The 27,659-nt window shown below is 42.3% G+C and overlaps 1 protein-coding gene across 1 annotated transcript in view; it reads left to right on the forward strand.

Moving 5' to 3' along the window:
- The first annotated feature begins 1,992 nt into the window (after positions 1-1,992).
- Positions 1,993-27,659, forward strand: part of VPS33A (vacuolar protein sorting 33 homolog A (S. cerevisiae)) — a 31,183-nt gene continuing 5,516 nt past the window's right edge. Inside the window, exons 1-11 of the mRNA XM_010841329.1 lie at positions 1,993-2,171; positions 5,679-5,744; positions 6,374-6,501; positions 7,942-8,128; positions 13,859-13,975; positions 15,048-15,222; positions 18,533-18,726; positions 20,276-20,402; positions 21,617-21,684; positions 22,568-22,705; positions 25,536-25,673. Coding sequence (XP_010839631.1) covers positions 2,070-2,171; positions 5,679-5,744; positions 6,374-6,501; positions 7,942-8,128; positions 13,859-13,975; positions 15,048-15,222; positions 18,533-18,726; positions 20,276-20,402; positions 21,617-21,684; positions 22,568-22,705; positions 25,536-25,673 — 1,440 coding nt within the window. The 5' untranslated portion in view covers positions 1,993-2,069. The remainder of the gene's footprint in view (positions 2,172-5,678; positions 5,745-6,373; positions 6,502-7,941; positions 8,129-13,858; positions 13,976-15,047; positions 15,223-18,532; positions 18,727-20,275; positions 20,403-21,616; positions 21,685-22,567; positions 22,706-25,535; positions 25,674-27,659) is intronic.

Raw genomic sequence — 27,659 nt, forward strand, 5'->3', positions numbered from 1 at the left:
CATATTGAGTGCCGCACTTTCACAGCATCATATTTTAAGATTTGAAATAGCTCAACTGGAATTCCATCACCTCCACTAGCTTTGTTCGTAGTAATGTTCCTAAGGCCCACTTGACTTCTCATTCCAGAATGTCTGGCTCTAGGTGAGTGATCATACCATCATGATCATCTGGGTCATGAAGATCTTTTTTGTATAGTTCTGTGTATTCTTGCCACCTCTTCTTAATATATTCTACTTTTGTTAGATCCATACCATTTCTGTCCTTTATTGTATGTATTGTATGTCCCCATCTTTGTATGAAATGTTCCCTTGGTATATCTAATTTTCTTGAAGAGATCTCTGGTCTTTCCCATTCTATTGTTTTCCTCTGTTTCTTTGCACTGATCACTGAGGAAGGCTTTCTTACCTCTCCTTGCTATTCTTTGAAACTCTGCATTCAGATGGGTATATCTTTCCTTTTCTCCTTTGCCTTTCACTTCTCTTCTTTTTACAGCTATTTGTAAGGCCTCCTCAGACAACCATTTTGCCTTTTTGCATTTCCTTTTCTTGGGGATGGTCTTGATCCCTGCCTCCTGTACAATGTCATGAGCCTCCGCCCACAGTTCTTCAGGCACTCTATCAAATCTAATGCCTTGAATCTATTTCTCACTTCTACTGTATAATCGTAAGGGATTTGATTTTGGTCATACCTGAATGGTCTAGTGGTTTCCCCTACTTTCTTCTATTTGTCTGAGTTTGGCAATAAGCCTCTTTCACCAGATCCCAAATAGCCAGTTAAACACTCAAAGTATTGAAAAGCATATATCTTTCTACTAAGCTATTTATTGAGTAATTATTAAATTATGGGCACCCTGCTAAGCCTTTTACATAGATTACACGATGTAGATTACATCCTGTTTCATCTTTGCAACTCACCAGGTAACATGCGAATTTTACCTGAATTTTACTTCAGATACTAGTTATGTGAAATACCATGTCGTATAAATGTCTACTAGGAAGAGCTAAACAGAAAAGTCACTCAAGGTTCCCTCAGCCCTTAGCCATTTTTGTAATTTCAGCCTACAAACTCAAAAGAGCAAAGCACAGGACCTTTAGATTGCTATAATTTAAAAGATTTATTAAAAGATTTAAGACATTGCTATAACTTAAAAATTGGAAGAAAAGTTATGAACAACCTAGACAGCATATTAAAAAGCAGAGACATTACTTTGCCAACAAAGGTCCGTCTAGTCAAAGCTATGGTTTTTCCAGTAGTCATACATGGATGTGAGAGTTGGACTATAAAGAAAGCCCGAGCGCCTAAGAATTGATGTTTTTGAACTGTGGTGTTGGAGAAGACTCTTGAGAGTCCCTTGGACAGCAAGGAAATCCAACTAGTCCATCCTAAAGGATATCAGTCCTGAATATTCACTGGAAGGACCGATGCTGAAGCTGAAACTCCAGTACTTTGGCCACTTGATGCGAAGAATTGACCCATTTAAAAAGCGCCTGATGCTGGGATAGAATGAAGGCTGGAGGAGAAGGGGACGACAGAGGATGAGATGGTTGGATGTCTTCAACGACTCAATGGACATGAGTTTGAATAAACTCTGGGAGTTGGTGATGGACAGGGAGGCCTGGCGCGCTGCAGTCCATGGGTTTGCAGAGTTGGACACGACTGAGAGACTGAACTGACTCTCTGAAAAGATTTCCATTCAAATATAGCTTCATTATCATTTTACAGAGAGTATACTTGCTGCTAAGAAGAAACTCTCAATTTTTAAACCGGACGTGCAGGATCTAGTCTCTGTCCTTAAACTCAATCAGCACCCAGTTCAGGTGCTGTGGACTGTGGAGTAGTCTGGATGGGGTCTTGGGATGCCTCGGAACCCACGCGGTAGAGGAAAGAGGCGGGCACTAGGACCCGGAGGGAGAGTGGCAGATGCCCTCCCATTCCGGTTTTCCGGGTTTGGCGTGCTGTCAGCGGCCCTGGTCATGTGAACCTGTCGTCACGTGATAGCGTCGGTGGGCCACACGTAGGGGAATGCAGATCTGGTTCGAGTAGGGGGTTAAGGGGGCGGTGGGGCAAGATGGCGGCACACTTGTCCTACGGGCGAGTGAACCTCAATGTGCTGCGCGAGGCAGTGCGTCGCGAGCTGCGCGAGTTCCTGGACAAGTGCGCGGGAAGCAAGGTGAGGGACAGTGCGCGGCGACACTGCCGTCCGGCCTGGCCTCATCCGGTCCCTAACTGCCTGGGCTCCAGGTGTACTAGGTCTCCTAGGGCTTCCAGGGAGGAGAGCCGGCGGGAACGATAAGTCGGGGAGAGGGGCCTTTTGGTGGGGCTTCCATCGCAAAGTACGCGTGGCATCGCTGTTGTTTCGTGGCTGCAGAATAAGCCACCGTGTTGTCTCAGCCCTTCGTGAACCAGCTTGTGTCAGGTGCCCCTCCGGCCCAGAGAGGCGGATCCGGTGCTCTCTGCCCAGTTCCCACCCGAAATATTGGAACTGGGGAGGCGGCCACGCCCAGGAACGTAGCTGCACCAGTGTCCATTCATTACAAAGATCATACGTGTCGTTATAGATCATATTCTCAAAAGAATTAACATGAACTACCAACACCTTGCAATCTGCTGCTCACTTGAATCGTGAGAAGTCGTAACTATCTGAGATTTTTAACGTCAGCTTACTTAAATAGTGTTGTTTTTCTTGTTAGATGTTTATTAGCACCCAATTCACAATGGAATCAGAAACCGTAGATCAGGAACTTCATAGGACTTCTTTTAAGTGGTATTACCTCCCTCCTCTCCCTTTAGGATTTATCAGTCTTCTAAGTAACTGGCAATATAACTCTGAAGAGAAGAGGAAAATTGGGGAAATTCAGCAGTCAGTATTAGAAAAAATAGGACCCCAAGAGGTGGGGTGAGTGCTAGCAGCTATGGATAGAAAACAAAAGCAGGCTAAGTCCTGGGCGCCCAGTTCCAGCTCATTAAATAACTCTGAAATCTGAATGAGATCATGGATTGTATCAGTGTCAATACCCTGGTTGTAAAGTCTGTTGTATTGTAATTGTCTATAGTTTTGCGAAATGTTTGCATTGGGGGAAACTGGACAAAGCATATTGGGGAGTCTCCCTGTATTGTTTTTTCAACTGAGTATTTATAATTCTACAGATGTCTCAATAAAAATTCAATTTAAAAAAGAAAGAAAAGGAACTGACATTGGAGTTTAGCAGTAGAAATGCTAAGAGGATCCCAGAGCAGTGCTCAGTGAGGTCGTTCAGTCCCAGGCTGGAGACTTGACTTCTTTATGCTGTTTATATTCAAGGTCCTAATATGGCCTTGGACGTTTTTTAAGAATTAATTAATCTATTTATTTTTATTTTTGCTTGTGTTGGGTCTTCGTTGTGCCTGTGAGCTTTCTCTAGTTGCAGATTTTGGGGCTACTCTCTAGTTTTGGTGTCCGGGCTTCTTCTTGCCGTGGCTTCTCTCCTTGTGGAGCACGGGCTCTCGGTGCACAGGCTCTTTAGTTGCAGCATGCAGGCTCGGTAGTTGTGGCTTGCTGGCTCTAAGGCACGTGAGCTTCAGTAGCAGCACGGGGGCTCATTAGTTGTGGTTCAAGGGCCCTTGAGCATGCAGACTTCAGTAGTTGCAGTACTTGAGCTCAGTGGTTGTGGCGCATGGGCTTAGCTGTTCCAAGGCATATAGAATCTTCCCAGACCAGAGATCAAACCCATGTCCTGTGCATGGCAAGTGGACTTCCATCCACTGTGCCACCAGGGAGTCCTGGACATGTTACTTAAACTTTCTGAGTCTTTAAAATTTTTCTCAAAATAAACTTTGTAATACCTATATCAGAGGTTTTAGTTTTTATAATTGAATTGTATGCTACTTATAAAATAGTAGGTTGAACTGTTGCATTTGACAGTTTCCATGTGGTTCAGTCTAATAATAATACCGTGACACAGATACACAGCAAACTACAGTTCCTTGTTTCCTCTAATTGTTCAGTCGCTCAGTCGTGTCCAACTCTTTGCAACCCCATGGACTTTAGCACTCCAGGCTTCCCTGTCCTTCACCATCTTCTGGGGCTTGCTCAAACTCATGTTCATTAAGTCAGTGTTCCCATTCAACCATCTCGTCCTCTGTCGTCCCCTTTTCCTCCTGCCTTCAATCTTTCCCAGCATGAGGGTCTTTTCAGCTCTTCACATCAGATGGCCAAAGTCTTGGAGCTTCAGCTTCAGCATCAGTCCTTCCAATGCATATTCAGGGTTTATTTCCTTTAGGACTGACTGGTTTGATCTCCTTGCAGTCCAAGGGACTCAAGAGTCTTCTTCAGCACCACAGTTCAAAAGCCTCAGTTCTTCAGTGTTCAGCCTTCTTTATAGTCCAATTCTTGCACCTATACGTGACTACTGGAAAAACCATAGCTTTGACTAGCCTGACCTTTGTTGACAAAGTAGTGTCTCTGCTTTTTTAATATGCTGTCTAGTTTGGTCATAGCTTTTCTTCCAAGGAGCAAGTGTCTTTTAATTTCTTGCCTGCAGTGATTTTGGAGCCCAAGAAAATAAAGTCTGTCACTGTTTTCATTGTTTGCCCATGTATTATCCATGAAGTGATGGAACTAAATGCCATGATCTTTGTCTTTTGAATGTTGAGTTTTAAGCCAGCTTTTTCACTCTCTTTCATCTTCATCAAGAGGCTCTTTAGTTCCTCTTTACTTTCTGCCATAAGGGTGGTGTCATCTGCATATTTGAGGTTATTGATATTTCTCCCAGCAATCTTGATTCCACCTAGTGCTACATCCAGTCCGGCATTTCACATGATGTGCTCTGCATATAAGTTAAATAAGCAGGGTGACAATATACAACCTTGACATACTCCTTTCCCAATTTTGAACCAGTCTGTTGTTCCATGTCTGGTTCTAACTGTTGCTTCTTGACCTGTACACAGCTTTCTCAATAGGCAAGTCAGGTGGTCTGGCATTCCCATCTCTTGAAGAATTTTCCAGTTTGTTAGAATCCACACAAAGGCTTTAGCATGGTCAATAAAGCAGAAACAGATGTTTTTCTGGAATTCTCACTTTTTTTATGATCCAGCAGAAGTTGGCAATGTGATCTCTGGTTCCTCTGCCTTTTCTAAATCCAGCTTAAATATCTGGAAGTTCTTGGTTCACATATTGTTGAAGCCTCCCTTGGAGAATTTTGAGCATTACTTTGCTAGCATGTCAAATGAGTGCAATTGTGCAGTAGTTTGAGCATTCTTTGGCATTGCCTTTCTTTGGGATTGAAATGAAAACTGACCTTTCCCAGTCCTGTGGCCACTGCTGAGTTTTCCATATTTGCTGGCATATTGAGTGCAGCACTTTAACAGCATCCTCTTTTAGGATTTGAAATAGCTTAGCTGGAATTCCATCACCTCCACTAGCTTTGTTCCTAGTGATGCTTCCTAATGCCCACTTGGCTTTGAAGGACAGTGATTAAATCTTAAGTTTCCTAGGACTGCCAGTAACATTACTTGCCTTGATGCTGGTTTTTTTTTTTTTTTTTTAAGATCCACACGATATAAATGTGACCAGAGCCAGTTACAGTCTGTTTATTCAGACTTTGGGGGCAGTAGTTCTACTATGTATGACTGCCATTTTCTGTTGATATTGTTGAAATTCTTGACATTAACTGTAATGTTCATTTCTCCCCTCTTGTAGGCAATAGTTTGGGATGAGTATCTCACTGGACCCTTTGGCCTGATTGCACAGTATTCACTGTTGAAGGTAAGTGAATTGTTCAGGTTTTGTTCAGGAATTAATAACTCTGTACTTCAGCAATAGTAAATGGCTTGCAGGGCTGTTTGGTCTTTATAAAACAGCTGCTAATGTATGGCTAACATTTTGTGTACAGTGATCCTTTGGTTAATGATTCTGTATTGATCCTGTTTGCTCTCATTGTTGTCATTTAGTCGCTAAGTCGTGTCTGACTTTTCTGTGACCCTTTAGACTGTAGCCTACCAGGCTTCTCTGTCCATGGGATTTCCCTGGCCAGGATACTGGAATGGGTTGCCATGTCCTTCTTCAGGGGATCTTCCTGATCCAGGGATCAAACCTGAATTTCCTGCATCAGGAGGTGTACTCTTTTACCACTGAGCCACCACAGAAGTCCAGCATTATATGACTGTTACCTGGTATCTTTGATAGTTTATTGCATTAGAGTCATTTACACTCAAAGACTGTCACAGTGACTTCATCCTGAAACCTTATTGTTAATACAGCTGGCTTTGGGAAATCTAAATTTTGAGAACAAAGCATTGATGTGCATTGACTGCAAGTGTTTCTGATGTCTGAGTCTGACTATGATACTTAAAGTTGAGTGATTTTGTTAACCTTTTGTGTATGTGTTTTCTTAGGAACATGAAGTGGAAAAAATGTTTACGCTTAAAGGAAGTCGTTTGCCAGCAGCCGATGTCAAGAATATAATTTTTTTTGTCAGACCCAGGCTAGAATTGATGGATATCATTGCTGAAAATGTGCTCAGGTATTGCAGAACTTATGTTTGTGCCAGTAGGAGTTAATCCTTCTAATGTTTTTAATGTCCTGAGCTTTTCATTGTAACCCCTTCTCTTGCCAGTGCTTCGGATAGTGGTCTTTTGCTTCTTGTTTGTTTGTTCTTATTTATTTATCTGGCCATGCTGTGTCTTAGTTGCAGCACTCGGGACCTTTGATCTTTGTTATGGCCTGTGGGGTCTTCAGTTGCAGCATGCAAACTTTTTTTTTTTAATTATTTATTTATTGGCTGTGCTGGGTCTTTGTTGCTGCACATGGGCTTTTTCTAGTTTCAGAGAGTGAGTTCTACTCTCTAGTTGTGATGTGTGGGCTTCTCTTTGCAGTGGCTGCTCTTGTGGAGCACGGACTCAAGGGCATGTGGGCCTCGGGTGCTGCCGCTCATGGGCTCCAGAGTGCAGGCTCTGTAGCTGTGGTGCACGGGCTTAGCTGCTCCATGACACGTGGGATATTCCCAGACCAGGAATTGAACCAGTGTTTCCTGCATTGCCAGGCAGTTCCTTAACCACTGGACCATCAGGGAAGCCCATGCAAACCCTTCGTTGGGATCTAGATTCCTGACCAGGGATCCAGCCCAAGCCCCCTGCACTGGGAGAACAGAGTCTTAGACCCTGGATCACCAAAGACACCCCAGCAAGTGGTCTTTTAGAAAAACTAGGACAAACATGGAAAAATACAAAAATGGAAATAGGAAACTTGTGGCATTGTTCAAGCAGTCTGAGAGGGCAGTTATTATAAAACTGCATTCTTTTAGGACAGCTAAAAGTTTGGATATGTATCAGTAGAAAGGAGCCTGGTTTTAAAAATGAACAACAACAACAAAAAAGCCTACCTCTAATGGTTATACTGATGACAAGGTGCTTGAATTTCATAAGCAAAGTAAGAGCTGATTAAAATTTAATATAGCATCCAGTCTAGAGAGGAAGTTCTGCCAGCTCCATCTGCACTCTGTGATATAATCGATTGATTTTAAGATTTTAAAATCTTAAAAGCCATATGGGCTATTTTGAGAAGTTCACTGTCAAGGAGAGGAGAAAGAAGAGTCAATACTGAGCTTTCATTTGAAAAGGAGTCTCTGTGGCTGCATTGGTTTGGTTAAAGAACCATTTGTTTTCAATAAGACACAGATACCCCATTTCAGTAAACCTCAGAGCTTCAATGCCCTGAAAATAGTTAAAGAGAAAGCTAGAAAATGCACATATTGGCTATGCATCAATGCTGGTTTCCTGTCGGGGAAAAAAAAAGAGAGCAAGAAAGTGACTGTAACTGTTTGGGTCTGAAAGTCAATGTCATACATTTATCTCACCAGCATTTATTTAGTGCTTTCTGTGTGCGCGGCAGTGGGGATAGAGTAAGTGAAATAGTCGAAGACTCTAGGGAGCTCATAAGCTAACAAATGTTCCTTCTTTTGCAGCGAAGACAGACGTGGCCCAGCAAGAGATTTCCACATTTTGTTCGTGCCACGACGTAGCTTATTGTGCGAACAGCGGTTGAAGGATCTGGGTGTTTTGGGATCCTTTATGCATAGGGAGGAGTATAGCCTAGATCTTATTCCTTTTGATGGGGATCTCCTATCCATGGAATCGGAGGGTGCGTTCAAAGTAAGTTTGGCGTTTTCTGTTTTAATGTCAGGCTGTGATTTTTGCCCAATTTATGAGCTTGATGGTCATTTTCATCTCAGATGTACAGCAGAATGCTTCAGTATTTTTGCAGATTATATTCTATTATGGGTTATTATATTAGGTATAGTTTCATGTGCTGTACGTATATCCTTGTAGCTTTTTTTTTTTGTACTAGTTGGTATCCGTTAGTCCCATACCCCTAATTTGTCCCTCCCCTCTTCCATGCCCCACTGGTTTCTTGTCTTGTCTTTTTTTTGGATGGGGGGCTGTGAAGTAGAAAAGAATAGCTTTATTGCTTTGCCAGGCAAAGGGGGCCACAGTGGGCTAATGCCCTCAAAACTGTGTGTCCCCTCCTGGAGGGAGTAGTGAGGAGTTTTATAGCAATGGTCCAAAGAGGGCGTGATCAGCTTGTGGACACGCTTCTGATTGGTTAGTGGTGAGATGCGTGGAGGTCAGCATTATCAACCTTCTGATTCCAGCGGGTCTGGAGTCTGCATGCTTAATGAGCAGCATACAGTTAACTTCTGCCACCTGGTGGGGGTGTCAGTAGCTGGTGTCTGGGCTTACTAAGGCTCAGGTTCTTTGTGTCTCAGCGCAGAAGGGATTCCGTGAGAGGCAAAGGGTTAGGCAAGAAGCAGAGTTATTAACATGGGACACTTGTAAGAGGTGCAGGCCGGCAGGTGGGGGCTCTGCCACCGCTAGTTGGTTTTCTGTGTCTGTAAGTCTGTTTCTGTTCTGTGTATACATTCATGGTATTGTCTTTGCAGATTTCACATATGAGTGGTATCACGTAGTGTTTGTCTTTTTCTGTCTTATTTCGCTAAGCATAATATTCTCTAGGTCCATCCATGTTGCTACAAATGGCACTATTTCATTCTTTTTTAATGGATGAGTAATATTCCATTGTACACTTGCTAAGTTGCTTCAGTTATATCCAACTCTGTGTGAGCCCATGGACTGTAGGTCTGCAGGCTCCTCTGTCCATGGGATTCTCCAGATGAGAATACTGGAGTGGGTTGCCATGCCCTCCTCCAGGGGATTGAACCCATGTCTCCTGCATTGGCAGGTGGGTTCTTTACCACTAGTGCCATTTGGGAAGCCCAATATTCCATTGTGTGTGTGTGTATACAGTCACATACATTTATATATATACACACACACACACACACCCGCCCCCCCCCCCCATGTCTTCATCATCCATTCATCTGTTAATGAGCACTTGGGTCGCTTCCATGTCTGTTGTAATTAGAACTCTCATGAATGTTGGGGTACATACAGTATCTTTTCAATTAGTGTTTTTATTTTTTCCAGATATATATCCGGGAGTGGGATTGCTATTTCACATGGCAATTCTAGTTTTTTAAGGAACCTTCATACTGTTTTCCATGGTGGCTGCACCGGTTTGTATTCCCACCAGTAGCGTGGGAGGGTTCCCTTTTCCCTTTGCTCCATACCCCCTCCAGCATTTATTATTTGTAGCCTTTTTAATGATGGCCATTTTCACTGGTGTAAGGTGGTACCTCAATGTAGTTTTGATTTGCATTTTTCTAATAATTAGTGACATTGAGCATCTTTTCATGTACCTACTGCTGCTGCTGCTGCTGCTAAGTCACTTCAGTCACGTCCGACTCTGTGCGACCCCATAGACGGCAGCCCACCAGGCTTCCCCGTCCCTGGGATTCTCCAGGCAAGAACACTGGCCATCAGTATATCTTTTTTGTAGAAATGTCCGTTTATACCGTATGCTTATTTTTTTTATTGGAGTGTTTATTTTTTCGTTAAGTTGTGTGAGCTGTTTGTATATTTTGGAAATTAAGCCCTTGTCCATCGCCTTGTTTGAAAATAACTTCTCCCAGTTCGTATGTTGTCTTCGTTTTGTGTATAGTTTCCCTTGCTTTGCAAAAGCTTATAAATTTGATTAGGTCCAATTTGTTTATCTTTGCTTTTATTTCTATTGCCTTGGGAGACTGACCTAAGAAAACATTGGTATGATTTATGTCAGAATGTTTTGCCTACATTCTCTTCTAGGAGTTTTATGGTATCACATCTTATATTTAAGTAAACATGGCACTTTTTAAACAAATTTTCTTGGTTGATTTATATTTTTGGCTGCAGTGGGTCTTTGTTGCTGTGCTAGGGGGCTAGTTGCCGCAAGCACGGGCTACTCTCTAGTTGTCTTTTGACTTAGTTTGTGATAGTTTTTGCTATGTGTACGTCTTTCTAAGTATATTCTGTACTCAGATGAGTGCACAAATCATGAGTATAAAGTTTGATGGATTTTCACAAAGTGAAAACACCTGGGACTCTGCTTAAAAAGAAAACAACAAAAATGCTACCAGTATTCCAGAATGCCTCCTTTTGCCACTCTAGTGACTCCCCACCCTATGTGTGTCTTCTTAATGTAATCATGTTTATCTGTGTTTCCTTCTTTGAATTTTGCGTATGTGACAGTGATTCTCCTGGTCTGGAGACTAGAACTTTTGAGAAGCACTGGTGTTGTGCCCAAAATTATTTGAAACTTTTTCTTCTGTATTATGTTGTTACTGTGATCACCATCTTCAAAGAGTTAACCTGAGGAAGAACTCAGTGGCACCCCTGATGAATTTTATAACCAAGAGAGTTTCTTGGCTCTTTTTTTCAAAGTCATGTTCCCCATTGTTTTGCTTACAACAAACCTCTTCCAGTGGTAGTACAGATTTCTCCACCTGCCCCCCGCCCCCAACCTAATGTTTTATATGAAACATACAGAAAAGTTGAAGCTTGAAAGAATGGTACAGTGAACACCTGTATACTCATCACCTAGATTCTGGAATTAACATTTTGCTGTATTAACTTTAAATCACGTACCTATAATGATGTACTCTGGTGTAATCAATTCACATCTGTGTAATTAATGTGACTCGGTAGCAGCTGAGGAAAACTTGCCCCAGCATGACAAAACCTGCCCAGAGGAGAGATTTCCTGTTTATTTAACCCTGGTTTGCAAGAAAGGACAGAATTCTTTTTTGCCAAGAATTTCAAGCCCTTGGCTGTATATGTTCACTGAAGATTCTATTTTAGAAATCAAGGATTTTGCCTGGATAATAAAGCTAAGAATTCTACTTGAATGTTAAATTCAAGTCCGATTTCTAATAGAGGTGAAGTAATTATACTTATTTATTGGATTTTAAACAGTGAGCATAATTAGGTTTTTGGTTTCTTTTTTTTTTTTTGGCATCAGGAGACACATGTGGACCTTTCTGTGCTTTGGGGATTTGATTTTGATTGTCTTGAACATTGTACTGTACAGAATGTGGGAATTAGAGTTCAGTTCAGTTGAATGCTCAGTCACAGGGCTTAAACTGTTTTGGCCTTCACTAGTACATGTAGGAATGAATACATAGAAAATCTGCCTACCTCCTTTTTAAACATTGCAAGATACTCTACTGTATAGGCATGTGGGACTTTGGGGTCAAAAAAACATGTATATTTAAATGTTAATGGGTATTAGCATTTGTCCCCTCCAAAAATGTCCTCATGGCTGAAATACCACGTGAAATTCCACAAGCACAGAATAGAGGGATATTAGGACAAATAATCACCCACCACCAGTCATATGACAGCAAAAAATTCAAGATAAATATGTATCTTCAACTTTTAAATCTTTTTTAAGAGATAGAATTATAAAAGGAATATCTTTATAGTAATGCAGCTTTCTAAATTTAAACAATTAATACTACTTTGAGAGATGTTCTCTAATTTTTTTTTTTTTAATTTTGTCTTGGCTCTGCTCCGATAGGGAGTTTTAAGTAATTTTTCCATAAAGTATGTCTCTGGACATTCTTGATTTGGCTGTGTCGTATGCGGTGAAATGTTAGCATTGCCAGGCTTGGAAGCGCCACCAGGCATTACTTTCAGTGAAGACCAAGCATCCTCACAGGCTCCTTCCAGGCACAGCCCCCCTTCCTCCCTGGGGCAGAACAGATGAATTCCGCCCTCTCATCCTGAATCCCTCCAGCGTCCTCTCCCTCCTGGCTTTGGAGGCTACAGACATGTCAGGAGGGTCAGTGACGGGTGTCTGGTCCAGTGTTCCATTCTGACTTATGAGTGGATGATGATTATGAAAAGGAAAAATCCAAATGATTTCTAATTGTTATATAATAAAATAATAGAAAAATAAAATAATAAAATTATTGTTAATAAGAGCTATAGGTGAATATCACTAGAAAAGCTAATAATTTTATTTATATTTTATTATTATATTAATAATGTTAAATATTAATATTGTAAATAATGACAAAAGCTAACATAAGCACTTGTATGTTTCAGGTCCTGGGATGAAATGTTTTACGTGTGTTTTCCTCATTTAATCCATATAGTGTGTTGAATATACTCCTTCTGCAGACAATAAGGCATAGAGAAATTATCTAATTGCCCCAGGGCACCAGCTGGGCAGTGACACAGCTGAGGTTCGGAACAAGACAACCAGAGTCAGGAACCTGTGCTCCTACCAGTGTCAAAACTTCTGGAGTCTCTCCTGTCACTTCCTAGCTGTTCACTTTCTAGCTGTTTTTTTTATTTTTAACTTTTTATTTTGTATTGGAATATAGCCAATTAACAATGTGGTTTTTTCACTTTTATTATAATTTTCATAATTTATTGACTTTTTAGGTTTTCTTCCCTTGAGTTGTCACTTTTGTGCCACTTTTGTGTATTATGTTTATTTTTATTTCTATGTTTTATTTTCAATTAGAGAATAATTGCTTTACAATGTTGTGTTGGTTTCTGCCATACAACAACGTGAATCAGCCATAAGGATACGTATGTCCCTCCCTCTTGAACCTCCCTCCCACCTCCCCCAGCTGGTTTGGTGTGTATTTTTGTGTCCCTTTTTCTATGCCAAAGAAGCATAATTCTGCCTACTTTACAAAATTTACCCTGTATACTTCATAAGGCAAAATATATTTTCTGAAAATGGGATCACTCTAAAGATGTTCAGCTGCCCCTTTTTCATTTCTCAAGATGTTACGGCCTTCAGTCGGCGTCAGTGTGTGTGAAAATCTGTGTCATGTTTGTAAAGACTGCCGCGTACCCCGTTGTGAGGTCACCTGGGATTCTGGGGCTCAGGGAATACGTGCACTCGTGGGCATCGCCACGTGGCCTCCCGCAGTGCCCTCCTAGCCTCTGCACTCACCACTGTGAGTGAGGGAGCCTGGTTCCCTTCTCAGTCTTTCTTGGTAGTAGTGGTCTAGTCAAGAAGTCATGTCCAACTCTTTGTTACCCCTTGGACTGTAGCCCGCCAGGCTCCTTATCCATGGGATTCTCCAGGCAAGAACACTGGAGTGGGTTGCCATTTCCTCCTCCAGGGGATCTTCCCGATCCTGCTTGCCAGGCAGATTCTTTACCACTGAGCCATATGGAAAGCCCGTAAAATCTTTTCTAATCAGTAGCTTATTCAAGAGCTGGTAAACTAGGAGGAGTGCCTTCCAGAAGGCTCTGCCCTGGGAGAATTGCTTCCGTAGCTGTCCCCTGATGGCAGAGCTCTTGGGCTCCTGGCCTGGGCTGCCAAACAGCAGCTTCGTAAACTGGACCCCAGTTTGCAGCTTCCTGGCAAAGTGGGGAAGTGGAACCCATCTTACCCAGTGGCTGCCAAGTCCCACCACCAGACGGAGGCAGGCACCACAAGGCACCCAGGTGACCGTGACTGTAACTAGCCCTTCCTCTCCACAGGAGTGCTATCTGGAAAGTGACCAGACCAGCCTGTACCATGCAGCCAAGGGGCTGATGACCCTGCAAGCTCTGTACGGGACTATCCCCCAGATCTTTGGGAAAGGAGAGTGCGCCCGGGTGAGAAACGGGAGATGCTTCTGGTGGTGGAGCAAGGGCCCCCTGGTGCCTGGGAGGGGGAGGAGTGGGAATCTGTTTTGATTTGAAAATTCACATACTTGCTAAAATTTCCTTATAGCTCCCAAATTGGCACAGTGCTCTGCAGATATGCACAGGGAAGCAGTAATTTGTATCATCCAGTAATTGAAGTTGCGCATGTTCTCAGCTGAGATCACAGCAAGCAACGCTCTGTCTTCAACTCATACCATGAACAAGTGTGATTTTTGCCACTATACTGCCGTGCAGTACTCATTGCCACTTTTGTGTGTGTGTGTGCATTTTTGTGCTTTTTTTTTTTTTTTTTTCAGTTGGTGATTTCACTGTTAAAATGGCCCCCAGCAGTGGTGCGGAAGTGCTATCCAGTTTTCAGAATGTAGGAAGGCTATGATGGGCCTTTAGGGAGAAAACTCATATTAGATGAGCTTCATTTAGTGTAAATGATAGTGTTGGAGAATCAATAGCATATATTTAATGTCTTTAAATAGAACACACATAAAACAAGATTATATATTGATCAGATGATGAAAGTGTTGTAATCAGAGACTCAAGGAGCCCTCACCCTAATGGCCCTGCAGAGTGGTGGTTCAGTATTCACTGATTCAGCATTCATGGTGACTTTATAGAATAGAACTTCCGTGAATAATAGAAATAGACTCTGATTTTATGCCTCGTTGAGAAATAGCTGGTAAAGTGTAAGCACTGGAATGGGCATCCAACATGGAGTGGTTTTCTGTCACTGTTTATTTCTTGTCCATCTCACTCTTCCACCATTTTTCTCCAGTTTTTACTTTTTTGATACTTTCCATTTTTAGCTGTTTTTTTTTTTTTTTTGGCTGTGCCATGTGGCACATGGATATTAGTTCTCTGATCAGGGATCAAACCTGGGCCCCTTGCAGTGGAAGTGCAGAGTCTTAACTATTGGATCACTAGGGAAGTTCTAGCCAATTTTTTTTTTTTTTTTTTAGTCCTAGCCAGATTTTTAAATCTGCTTATGCCCAGGAGAGTCCCACCTGACCCCATGTTTTGTTTCCAGCAAGTGGCCAATATGATGATCAGGATGAAGAGAGAGTTTACAGGAAGCCAGAATTCAATATTCCCCGTGTTTGATAATCTCTTGTTGCTTGATCGGAACGTGGATTTGTTATCGCCTCTCGCCACTCAACTTACATATGAAGGACTCATTGATGAAATTTATGGCATTCAGAACAGTGAGTAAAGTAACCCTGCCTTTTACCAATAGGTAATCTGATAGGAATATCCAAAAGACCAGTTGAAATTTTTTTTCAAAGAAAAACCCATATTCTAAGCAGTATTTATTATAGTGGACAAAGAAGAAAAAATATGCCGAAATTGTAATTCAAAAGACCATTTTTTTTTCAGGAGACACTTCCTTTCTAAACAACTCAGTATTTGGAAAAATTAAAATGCTGACTTTAGACACTAGGATTCAGTGACATCTGAGCACACTGTCCTTGTTGGTCACACATAGGCTGGCGAGTATTTACTGCACAGGGCTGTGTGTGCCCCCTGTGAGCAGAGGCCCAGGGCTAAATGCAGGTGGCCCTGCAGTTGGAGAACATAGATTCCAAGGTGGGCAGTCATTCAGGAAAGCTTATGGACGAGGTGGCTTTTGTACTGGGTTTGGAAAGATGGGTAGAATATAGGGGGGTGTTGCTGGTGAGGGGCAGTCAGCATAATACCTGTGGGGAACCATGGGGCAAATAGCTTGCTGAGGCAGGGGGCACAGCCGGGTACATTCTGGGAGAAAGGTGATAGATAACAGGAGGTTGGAGACACTTGATAGACTTGAAGGCCTACTAGAGTTAGGCTTAACAGACAGTTGGGGTCAGAGATCACAAGTGTGTTTTATTTGGTTTTGACTGCATGATTTGTGCCTGTTTCTGTCACTGTTTAAAATTGGAGAAGACTGTAATAATGATCTTGATGTATTCCATATCTTTAAAAACCTATGAGGCTCTGGCAACCCCATGACCACATTCCTATGTGGCAGCTGGTGCCCAGTGAATATCCCTTCTTTAGACAGGCCCTTCTCTCTAGAATACCACAGACTCCACCACTCCTGTCCCATCCAGGCCTCCTTCCCTCATTTACATGAGCCCCAGTCTCTTTTGGCATCCTGAATTATATCACAGGGAGCCAAGGAAGAGCCTTGGAGGAAAGCATGGAGGCAGAAAGCCAGCTGGTGGTGGCCAGGGCTCAGGAAAAGGGTGGGGAGTCAACTCCTGTTGGGTACGGGATTTCCTTTGGGTTTTTTGTTTTTTAATTTTTTGGTTGCACCACAAGGCATGCAGTATCTTAGTTTAGCAAGTAGGAATTGAACCCACACCCCCTGAAGTGGAAGCATGGAGTCTTAACCATTGGACTGCCAGGGAAGTCCCAGGGTTTTCTTTTGGGATAAAAAAAGTTCTGGAACTAGAGACCAGCTGTGGTTGTAGAAAGTTGTGTATGTAATAAATGCTTTTGTAAAATGGTTAAAATGGTAAGTTTTATGTTAGGTGTATTCTACCATAAGAATGCATGGAGAGCAGATGGATAGATGGATGGCCAAGGGAGTAGATGAAGACACAGCCATGAAGAGGGGTTTCCACAAAGCAGAGTCTTTAATGATAAGGCTGTGAAAAGTCTTATTTTTAAATTATTTGTTCCAAAATTAGGCTTTTTTTTTTGGCTGTGTTGAGTCTTTTTTGTGGTGCAGGGGCTCAGTAGTTGCAGTACATGGGGTTAGTTGCCCTGCAGCATGTGGGATCCCAGTTCCCCGTCCAGGGATCAAACCCAAGATCCCTGCATTGGAAGGCAGATTCCTAACCACTGGACCACCCGGGGAAGTCACCAAGAGATGGCATCTTGAATACTTCTAAAAACTCCATTTCATGGACAGAGGAGTTCTATGCTAGATAGTAGGTGGGAATCAAAGAAATGAGGGAGCCCCTCCTCTCATGGTTGCAGAGAGCAAACACCTAAGAGACCTTTAATAGGAGCTAGGGTTTAGGGCAGGGAGGTGGCCTGGGGAGTGAGGGGAGGCCATGTAAGATAGGTGAGAGGTAGGAAGGGATTCTTCAAGAAGAGAAGGAATATGTGTAAATTCAGTTTCTTGGCAGCAAGGTTTGTTTTTTGTTTTTTTGTGTTTTTTTTTTTATAATATAAGTCAAATGTTGATTAAGGGAAAATTGAAAAAATAAAGAAGGAAAACATACATCTTCCATGATCCCTGAAATCCTGCCCCTAAACTTTGGGACAACGTTAATATTTTGGTGTATTTCCTCATAGTCATTTTTTCTATTAAGAGTTTGTTTTCAGTTAACAAAACGACTGAGCAACTTCACTTTCACTTTTCACTTTCATGCATTGGAGAAGGAAATGGCAACCCACTCTAGTGTTCTTGCCTGGAGAATCCCAGGGACGGGGAAGCCTGATGGGCTGCCGTCTGTGGGGTCGCACAGAGTTGGACACGAGTGAAGTGACTTAGCAGCAGCAGCAGCAGAATCAGCTTGTACAAATTATTCTGAAAAATTTTGGGGGGGTGGGTTGTGGGAGCCCACGCAGCTTGTGGGGTATCTTAGTTCCTTGACCAGATTTTGATTGAACCTGGATTGAACCCAGGTCTTCACAGAGAAAGCGCTGAGTCCTAACCACTGGACTAGGTACAGGGATTCCCTGAACCTCGTTTTTGATTTGGTATAAGATGAGCATTTTCTCAGCATATGTATAATTTTAATAGCTTAATTAAAGTCCATAATATATATTATACCATGGTTTGTACAACCATTCCCCTAATGGTGGGCAATTTATGTTTGGGTTTCTTTTTTTTTAATGGTTATAAAGGCATCTGTGTACATAATTTTTTTTCATATACTATATTTCTTCCTCTGCATTCTCTGATGCAGGATTTAGGGGTCAGAAGTATTAATGTTATAAGGTCCTTGATTCATACTGCCAAGCTTCTTAGAGTTAAACCAGTTTATATGCTAAGGCAACTCGTAAGAGCATGTAGGGTATTTCTGGAAATGACTAAGTTGGTTTGGAGGGAACACAGGTGAGAGAAGTGGATTAAGGCTACTTAGTGGAGGAACTGGATGCTGTGTTTTGTATGTTTGTTTATAATGCTCATTGCAACCCACCAACTTGATTTCATGATCCACTAACAGGACATGACGTACAGTTTGAAAAACACCATAAGATAATGGGAGAGATCCTTGTAAAATTTTTTTAAGTGAAAACATAACCCATCCCTGAATAAGTTTAGAAAGTAACTGAACATTGCTGCAGTGATTTAGATAGGTGACTCCAAAGAAAAGTGGAACCATGATATTAATATTGAAGAGTGACTGCATTCTGTACTGTGACTGTGGAAAAATCAGAGCCTCAGTGCCATGCACCATTTTTTATAAAGCCGGCTTCCACCCTCTTCTGAGTTGGAAAATTCTATTTAGTGCCTGAGCTAAACTGGTTCTTCCATTAAACGCACTCAGGGCCTTGTTCCCTTCCGCTGTTTTTCAGGTTATGTGAAATTACCTCCGGAGAAATTCGCACCTAAAAAACAGGGTGATGGTGGTAAGGACCTTCCTACGGAAGCAAAGAAGCTTCAGCTGAATTCTGCAGAGGAGCTGTACGCTGAGATCAGAGATAAAAACTTCAATGCTGTGGGCTCCGTGCTTAGCAAGAAAGCAAAGGTGATCTCTGCAGCATTCGAGGTGAGATGGTTTGGTTGTTACCCAGCTTCTGTAGGTCACAGGCTAGACTGCCCACCCCTCCTAGCGAGCAAGGACTGCCAAAGTGCAGCCACTGAGCAGGGCTGCAGTTCTGAGCAACTGTGGGCTCAGCCACTGGAGAACCCAAGGTTTTCTTTCTTTTTTTTTTAAATATATGCACCTTCATTCATTCATTCTGCACTTCGTAGCATGCAGGATCTTAGCTCCCCAATCAGGGCTGGAACCCCTGCCCCTGCATTGGAAGCGAGGAGTTCTAACCTCTGGACCACCAGGGAAATCCCCGCCAAGGTTTTCTTTTTAAACTTCTCCCCAGACCTATGAGAAAAGGTGTTTTTCAGGGAGAGAAAGGGGTAGTATTTTGAGTTTACAAGCGTTCACCATAAATATTTGTTTTACCTTCTTTGTAATTATTTCCCATCTCTCTTAAGAGGAAGCCAGCTGTACTCTAAATTTAAGATCCTCTATAATAGAACTTGCAATTTGGGCCAATAGCTCCCAGTTTAGCCAACATGCCAATGGCAAGGGAACTCTGCAGATGCAGGAGGTGATAATAAGAGCGAAATCCCAGGAGCCCAGAGCTTTTAATTGGACGGCTTCATTATCACCTTCCTGCCTCCTCTTGCCCAGCCACTGGTTTATTCTTGGTTAAGCTCATTTTTGAAATGGGAATTCAGTAAGATGCTGAACTCTGCGTGTTTAGTCTTTGGAAACATGTATTAGGAGAACTTTGAAGACTGATTTTTTTCACTGAGTGTGTATTTCCAGGTTTCATCTTTATTTTTTTTAGTGTTTTGTTTTTTTTTTTTTAACGTGGACCATTTAAAAAATCTTTATTGAACTTATTACCGTTTTTGCTTCTGTTGTTTATGTTCTGGTTTTTTGGCCATGAGGCATGTGTGATTCGACCAGGGATCAAACCCACACCCCCTGCATGGGAAGGTGAAGTCTTAAAACACTGGACATACCTGGGAGGTCCCTAGGTTCATCTTTGTTAGGATTCGTTAATTGATTTTCTTCAATTTTCTGAGTTACTTGCTTTACAATTACTAAACTTTGCAAAAAAAAAGAAAAATTTCTCACCACGAAGTAAGGTTCTTTTTATCCGTGGATAATATTCAAGATTGAGGTTCAGCAGTAAGAATGGATTTTTTTTCTGTGACAGAGGAAACTTTTTGCTATTTATGTTCCCCTCTTAATATAATGTCTTCATTTTAATTTTTTACTCAGAAATGTTTCTGGATAACCTAATATCGTCCCCCACAAATACTAATCACAATATTATCTGGTCCCTGGGAAGGAAAAAAACCTTAGGCATTTGCTCCCTAAAAAAGTACTAATGTAGTGAACAGGAACAGTGAGCCTGTCTTTTCTGTTTTTCTGTGTCATGTTGAAGATGGGTCTGGCCTGATTTATTTGTATTCCCTTCTTTCTTTTGCATTAGTATAAGTTGAATGTCCCCTAAGCAATACAAAGAACAGAGCGCTTAAAATATCTTCCCCACTTCCTGCTCCTGCTGTTTTATGCATTTCAGGAAAGGCACAATGCCAAGACAGTTGGGGAGATCAAGCAGTTCGTTTCACAGCTGCCCCACATGCAGGCAGCGCGAGGCTCCCTCGCAAATCACACCTCGATTGCAGAGCTGATCAAAGATGTAACTAGTGAGTATCCTTGGGAAGTGATGGAGCTTGCCTGGGGCTGACTAGCACGAACCATGACTGACACCATGGCCATTGGCACCGCCATGCTCCCTTGGGAGGGTTAGCTCTGTTTTAATACCGTATGTTATCCTCAGTGTTAATTAAATGTTCCCATGTTTAGAGTCAAAAATGTTCCCTTTGTGGTTAACTCAGTTTTCTTTCATTAATAAGATAATGTAATCATGTGATACAATATTTGGAATGTCAAAAAGAGAAAAAAATTCTTCCCCTAACATGAGGCAGTTAATTGTTTCCGTCTGGTTTTTATCCTGTCATTAAGGATTACTTAGAGCAGAATCCAGTTTCTGTTTTAGTTTTTGTTTTTCCCTTGAAGACTCCCTAGGTGGAGAGTGTATGTTAAGTATTTTGAAAGAGCTTGGGAAATGTCTGTTACACCAAAGATGAATTTACTTGTTAAAACACAGGCTGTAAAAGCTGAGTTAGAGATTGTTCAATGCCCTGTTTTATAAAGTATGCTTTGAATCTTACATAAAAGTGTTAGAAAATCAGTCCTTTGTTTTCATATTGATGGAAGTGGAGATCAGGTGAAACTGGGTTAGATCTGATGACGCAAGTAAAAGGCTCTTGGCAAATTAGCTTTCATTGATACTGAAGAAAAGGAGAAGGCAATGGCAACCCACTCCAGTACTCTTGCCTGGAAAATCCCATGGACGGAGGAGCCTGGTAGGCTTCAGTCCATGGGGTCGTGAGGAGTCAGACATGATTGAGCGACTTCACTTTTACTTTTCACTTTCATGCACTGGAGAAGGAAATGGCAGCCCGCTCCAGTGTTCTTGCCTGGAGAATCCCAGGGACGGCAGAGCCTGGTGGGCTGCCATCTATGGGGTCGCACAGAATCGGACACGACTGAAGTGACTTAGCAGTAGCAGCAGATACTGAAGAAAAATTCCTAAGATCTTATTAGAATCCTAAGGATATTGAGATTTCATGAGAGTCCTAAGAATAGCGAAAGGGTACAGTGGTTGACTATTCCTGGATGTAACTTAGGAGGTCAGAGTTATAGTTTTCCATGTTTCTTAGATTCTCCTCAGGTGGCAGTTTGAATTTTTGTTTGCTTTCTTTTTTGCATGTCATGTTTCCTAGTCATGCTCTGTGTATAAAAGCATTAACATTTATTGAATTTCTTACTTACAAATTTGCTGTTTCCATTTTAGCTTCTGAAGACTTCTTTGATAAATTGACAGTGGAGCAGGAGTTTATGTCTGGAATAGACACTGATAAAGTATGTGAAAATGAAACTGTTCTAACAAATAATTGATACCTTATAAAAACTAAGATTACAGCTAGAAAAGCAATTGCTTTGATTCCCATGCCTTATCTAAATATTTTGAAGAGCAGATGCAAAATGTGAAAACAGAGATCTTAATCAAGTATTTAAGATTATTGTATTGAAGGCACTTTCTTCAGTGCACAGAGAGGTGAGGCCCTGCCCCTAAAATCAAAGATCTCTAAATGAATAGATTTACTTCCTAAATGAATTGATCTTTTTTTTTTAATTAATTAATTTATTTGGCTGCACCGGGTCTTAGTTGAGGCATGTGGGATCTTTTCGCTGTGGCATGTGGGATCCAGTCCCCTGACTAGGGATCGATCCCAGGCCCCCTGCATTGGGATTGCTGAGTCTTAGCCACTGGACCACCAGGGAGGTCCCAGCAAATTGGTCTGATAGTCCCTTTACATATCCACCTCTATTACTAAATTTGAAATGATTGAATTTGTGAAAATTCCCATCTTCTAGAAAGATTCTTGTTACTTTATGCTGATAAATTGCTGCTGGGATAGCCAGGATCACACACCCGGGGACATGCAGCAGCCTCTGGAGGTTGTCCATCCATGGAGACAGATGAGTCCAGACAGGCTGCTGGGTCCCTCGAGTCTGCCCTCACCAGCCTGTGCTCCCCGATCGCTGGCGTGTCTGCATGGTGGAGGGGGTGTGTGTAGCAAGGGCCGAAGGAGCTACTCTGGAGGGAGCTGAGGGAAAGTGCAAAAAGAATGAGCCCTTCTTCCACTCATCTCCTTTATTTGACTTTGAAAAATAATAGTAAATATCCAGTTCTGTCAGTCCCCAGACCAGATGCTGGTGCCCATCTACACTTTGTTTTCAGGTCAACAGCTACATTGAGGATTGTATTGCCCAAAAACATCCCTTGATCAAGGTGTTAAGACTAGTTTGCCTCCAGTCTGTGTGCAATAGTGGACTCAAACAGAAAGTTCTGGATTATTACAAAAGAGAAATCCTACAGGTCAGTATGTTTTTAAATGACTAATTTGCCACGGGTGAAAGCGTCTTTCTAAAAAAATACTTCCCAAAGCTGCTATTTGGGTGTAGGGTTTCCATTATCTTTTAAATGTTTTAATACCTGGAGGGATTGTCCTTGGTATTTGTCTGCTGTGTTTGCATAATAATAACGATAGTTAATGTTTATTGAGCTTTTACTACATGCCAGGCTTAGTTAGAAGAGTGTTATGTGTATTCATTTGTTTAATCTTTACAAAGGTGATGAGCGAGATAGTCTTATCCCCATTTTATGGATGAGAAAACCAAGGCACAGAGTAGTGCTGTAACTTGCCCAAGGTCAGCAGCTAGTGTGTGCCAGTTGTTGTTTCTCATTCCCTAAGTTGTGTCTCTTTGAGATGCCATGGACTGCAGCACTCCAGGCTTCTCTGTCCTCCACTATCTCCTGGAGTTTGCTTAAATTCATGTCCGTTGAGTTTGTGATGCCATCTAACTATCTCATCCTCTGTCATCCCCTTATCCTTTTGCCTTCAATCTTTCCCAGCATGAGGATCTTTTCCAATGAGTTGGCTGTTTGCATCAGCTGGCCAGGGTATTGAAGCTTTAGCTTCACCATCAGTCCTTCCAATGAATATTCAGGTTGATTTCGTTTAAAATTGAGTGGCTTGATCTCCTTGCAGTCTAAGGGACTCTCAAGAGTCTTCCAGCACCACAGTTCAAAAGCATCAATTCTTTGGTGCTCCGTCTTTATGATCCAACTCACATCCGTACATGATACTGGAAAAACCATAGCTTTGACTATGTGGACCTTTCTTGGTAAAGTGATGTCTCTGCATTTTAATACTTGTCTACGTTTGTCATAGCTTTTCTTCCAAGGAACAAGCATCTTTTGATTTCACAGCTGTAGTCACTGTCCACAGTGATTCTGGAGCCCAAGAAAGTAACGTCTGTCACTGCTTCCACTTTCTCCTATCTGCCATGAAGTAATGGGACCAGATGCCATGAACTTAGTTTTTTTAATACTTAGTTTTAAGCCAGTTCTTCCACTCTCCTCTTTCACCCTCATCAAGAGAGTCTTCAGTTCCTCTTCACTTTCTGCTGTAAGAGTGGAATCATCTGCATATCTGCGGTTGTTGTGTTCTTTCCCAGAGAATCCCATGGATAGTATGTACCAGAGCCAGGACCAACCCCAGACAGCCAGGGACTAGTGCCCCTGCTCTTTAACCGACAGTTCCACAGAGGAAGGGAACTTTCTGATGATGATTCCTTAGCCGACTTACTTAAATCAAGCCTGTTACTTTATAGTAAGGAAAAGCCCACCATTGTTTTTAAAATTCTCCTCTCTGGTTAAAAATGTTTCAGCTGTATGTATTTGCTGTTACTATTTACAGTTAAGTACATTATTGTCAAAACTAAATACTCACTTAGTTTGGGTTTTTTGTTTGCTTCTCCTTTAAAAAATTACATGTGCATTCTCATCATATAACATTCAAATGAAGCAGAAGTATATGGTGCAAGGGCTTCCCAGGTAGGTAGCTCAGAAGGTAAAGAATCTGCCTGCAATGCAGGAGACCCGAGTTCACCCCCTAGGTCTGGGAAATCCCCTGGAGAGGGGAATGGCAACCCATTCCAGTATTATTATTGCCTGGAGAATTTCATGGACAGAGGAGCCTGGCAGGCTACAGTCCATGGAGTTGCAAAGAGTCGGACACAACTGAGCATCTAACACACACACACACACACACACACACACACACACACCGTACAAACTGTGACGCCCCACCTACCATTCCCCTCCCTGGAGGGGACTTACATGAGCAGTTTGGTTGGAGTGCTTCCAGATCCCCTTCTTTGCGTGTGTGTACAAAGAACGTTTACATACACAGACCATGGGGCGAGACCAACTGGATCTGAGTCCCAGCTCTGTTACTCATTAGCTGTGTGACCTTGGGCAAGTTATTTAAAGTTCTCTGTAAAATGGAGATAATAGTATCTACCTCATGGGGTTATAGTAAGAATGATTAAGTTAACATATATAAAGCACTTAAAACATGGAAAGTATCATATAAGCATCAGCTTTTATTACTCATTAGGTCTCTTTTAATAGAGATAAAATCCTATTATGTGAAGTACAGTAAGTCCCCTACACACAAACCTTCAAAAATTAAAAACTTTCAAAGATGTGAATGTGCATTCCATCAATGTGAGACTTAAGAGAAACTTCAGCTTGCCCTCCAATTGTGTTAGTTGGGTACTCAGGCTAACTTTGCTGGACTTAAAAACACACTCTCAGAACAGAACTTTTTCGTATCTAGAGGACTTAACTATATTCTATTTTTTTGTCCTTAAGAATAAATCCAGAAACTTGTTCTTAATCAGGATGTGTAGGTCTGCCTCATTCTGCTTTTAACAGCTAGTTATATTCCATATGAAAATATACTATAATTTTTTTTTTTGGCCATGCTGTGGGGGATCTCAGTTGCCTGACCAGGGATCAGACCCCCACCTCCTGGGGTGGAAACATGGGATCTTAACCACTGTATTGCCAGGGAAGTCCAGAATACTATAATTTATTTGATGCTCACTTAAGTTGGGCCCATAAATTCTCGGAACTTTAAAGTGAAAAGTTTAAATCCTTTGAGTAATCCAGTGAGCTGGATTTATTGTCATGGGCAAGCAGCTTTAGGACAGGCTTCCGTCCTGCCCTGCCTGCGCCCGCGGACAGTCATCACCTGGATTTTGGTAACGTGCCCCAGAGTGCTCACCAGTGAATTTGTTGGAAGTGCTCCTTTTTGAAAGTCACAGAAACCATTTTCCTGATTTGATTTCTCTTGCAGACCTACGGCTATGAGCACATCCTGACCTTGCACAACCTCGAGAAGGCTGGTCTGCTGAAGCCACAGACGGGGGGCAGAAACAATTACCCCACTATCCGGAAAACGTTACGCCTTTGGATGGATGATGTAAATGAGCAAGTAAGATGCTCCTCTTCAACTCACTGAGAGCTTCCCAGGTGGCTCAGTGGTAAAGAGACCGCCTGGCAATGCAGAAGATAATAATAATAGGAGACTCGGGTTCTATCCCTGCGTCGGGAGGATCCCCTGGAGGAGGAAATGGCAACTCACTCCAGTATTCTTGCCTGAAAAATCCCATGGCCAACGGAGCCCGGTGGGCTACAGTCCACGGGGTCGCAGAGTCAGACACCCCTGTGCATACTTCAGCTCATTTGAGTTCCCATTGCTGGTGTATTGCCATGACATACGCCACTTGATCTATTCACCTGCTTTGCTTTCTAAAGACAGTTTTCTAATTTTTTTTTTTTTTTTTTTAATGTGTGGATCCTGGCAGAAAGCAGTGCTCTTGTACTGAGAAGTTTGATGGAGTTTTATAAAGATGGGGTGGGACAGGCAGTGCAGTAGAGAACCACTTACCCCCTCCCATCTGAGGTCTGAGGGCAGGGGTTCCAGAACCAGGAGAGCAGAGCTGTGTGGTGACAAGCCAAGGGACTCAACCAGCCTCTGGCAGCATTACAGAGAGGGATTCGGGCAACAAAACGTGACCGCACAGTCCTGTCCTCTCCATTTTCGAGCTGGTGTGGAGCCCACAGGGCTGCCTCCTGGGCACACAGCACCAGGTAGAAGGTGGGGAGGGTCAGGCAAGGATCCAGTACAAAAGGAAAGCAGATGGTGAGAAGCAAGGTTCCTCCCACAGCCAACCCGTCTCCACTCAGAATTGATCACTATAACCAGTTTGTTACGCATCTTCCCAGAAAGATTCTGTATATAGACAAACATTTTTTAAAATATTTATTTATTGATTTGGCCGCTCTGGGGTCTTAATTGTGGCATGTGGGATCTAGTTCCCTGAACAGAGATCGAACCCGGGCCCTCTGCATTGGGAGTACAGAGTATTACCCGCTGGACCACCAGGCAATCCTAGACAAACATTTTTACATAAATGGTGCATATTCTATACCTTGGGTCTTCAAAGTAGGGTGCACTTTGCTTTATATTTGTTATGTATTCCCATCTTTCTAAATTTCATTTTTCTTATATTCTTTTTTTGGTTTTTCATAAGGGGCTTTATTAGGCTGCCTCTTGGCACAAAAGCTAACAATTAAACAATCTCTTCTCTCAGTACTAAAATTGGATTGTTTCTCCCCAGTGGGAATATCAGTTCAGTTCAGTTCAGTCACTCAGTCGTGTCCAACTCGTTGCGACCCCATGAACTGCAGCATGCCAGGCCTCCCTGTCCATCACCAACTCCCAGAGTCCACCCAAACCTATGTCCATTGTGTCGGTGATGCCATCCAAGCATTGCATCCTCTGTCGTCCCCTTCTCCTCCTGTCCTCAATCTTTCCCAGCATCAGGGTCTTTTCAAATGAGTCAGCTCTCCACATCAGGTGGCCAGAGTACTGGAGTTTCAGCTTCAATATCAGTCCCTCCAATGAACCCAGGACCTATCTCCTTTAGGATGGACTGGCTGGATCTCCTTGCAGTCCAAGGGACTCTCAAGAGTCTTCTCCAACACCACAGTTCAAAAGCATCAATTGTTCGGCGCTCAGCCTTCTTCACAGTCCAACTCTCACATCCATACATGACCACTGGAAGAACCATAGCCTTGACTAGACAGACCTTTGTTGGCAAAGTAACGTCTCTGCTTTTGAATATGCTATCTAGGTTGGTCATAACTTTCCTTCCAAGGAGTAAGCATCTTTTAATTTCATGGCTGCAGTCACCATCTGCAGTGATTTTGGAGCCCAGAAAAATAAAGTCTGTCACTGTTTCCACTGTTTCCCCATCTATTTGCCATGAAGTGATGGGACCAGATGCCATGATCTTTGTTTTCTGAATGTTGAGCTTTAAGCCAACTTTTTCACTCTCCTCTTTCACTTTCATCAAGAGGCTCTTTAGTTCTTCTTCACTTTCTGCCATAAGGGTGGTGTCATTTGCATATCTGA

This window comes from Bison bison, unplaced genomic scaffold (assembly GCF_000754665.1).
Source record: "Bison bison bison isolate TAMUID 2011002044 unplaced genomic scaffold, Bison_UMD1.0 scf7180017864160, whole genome shotgun sequence".
NCBI lineage: Eukaryota > Metazoa > Chordata > Mammalia > Artiodactyla > Bovidae > Bison > Bison bison.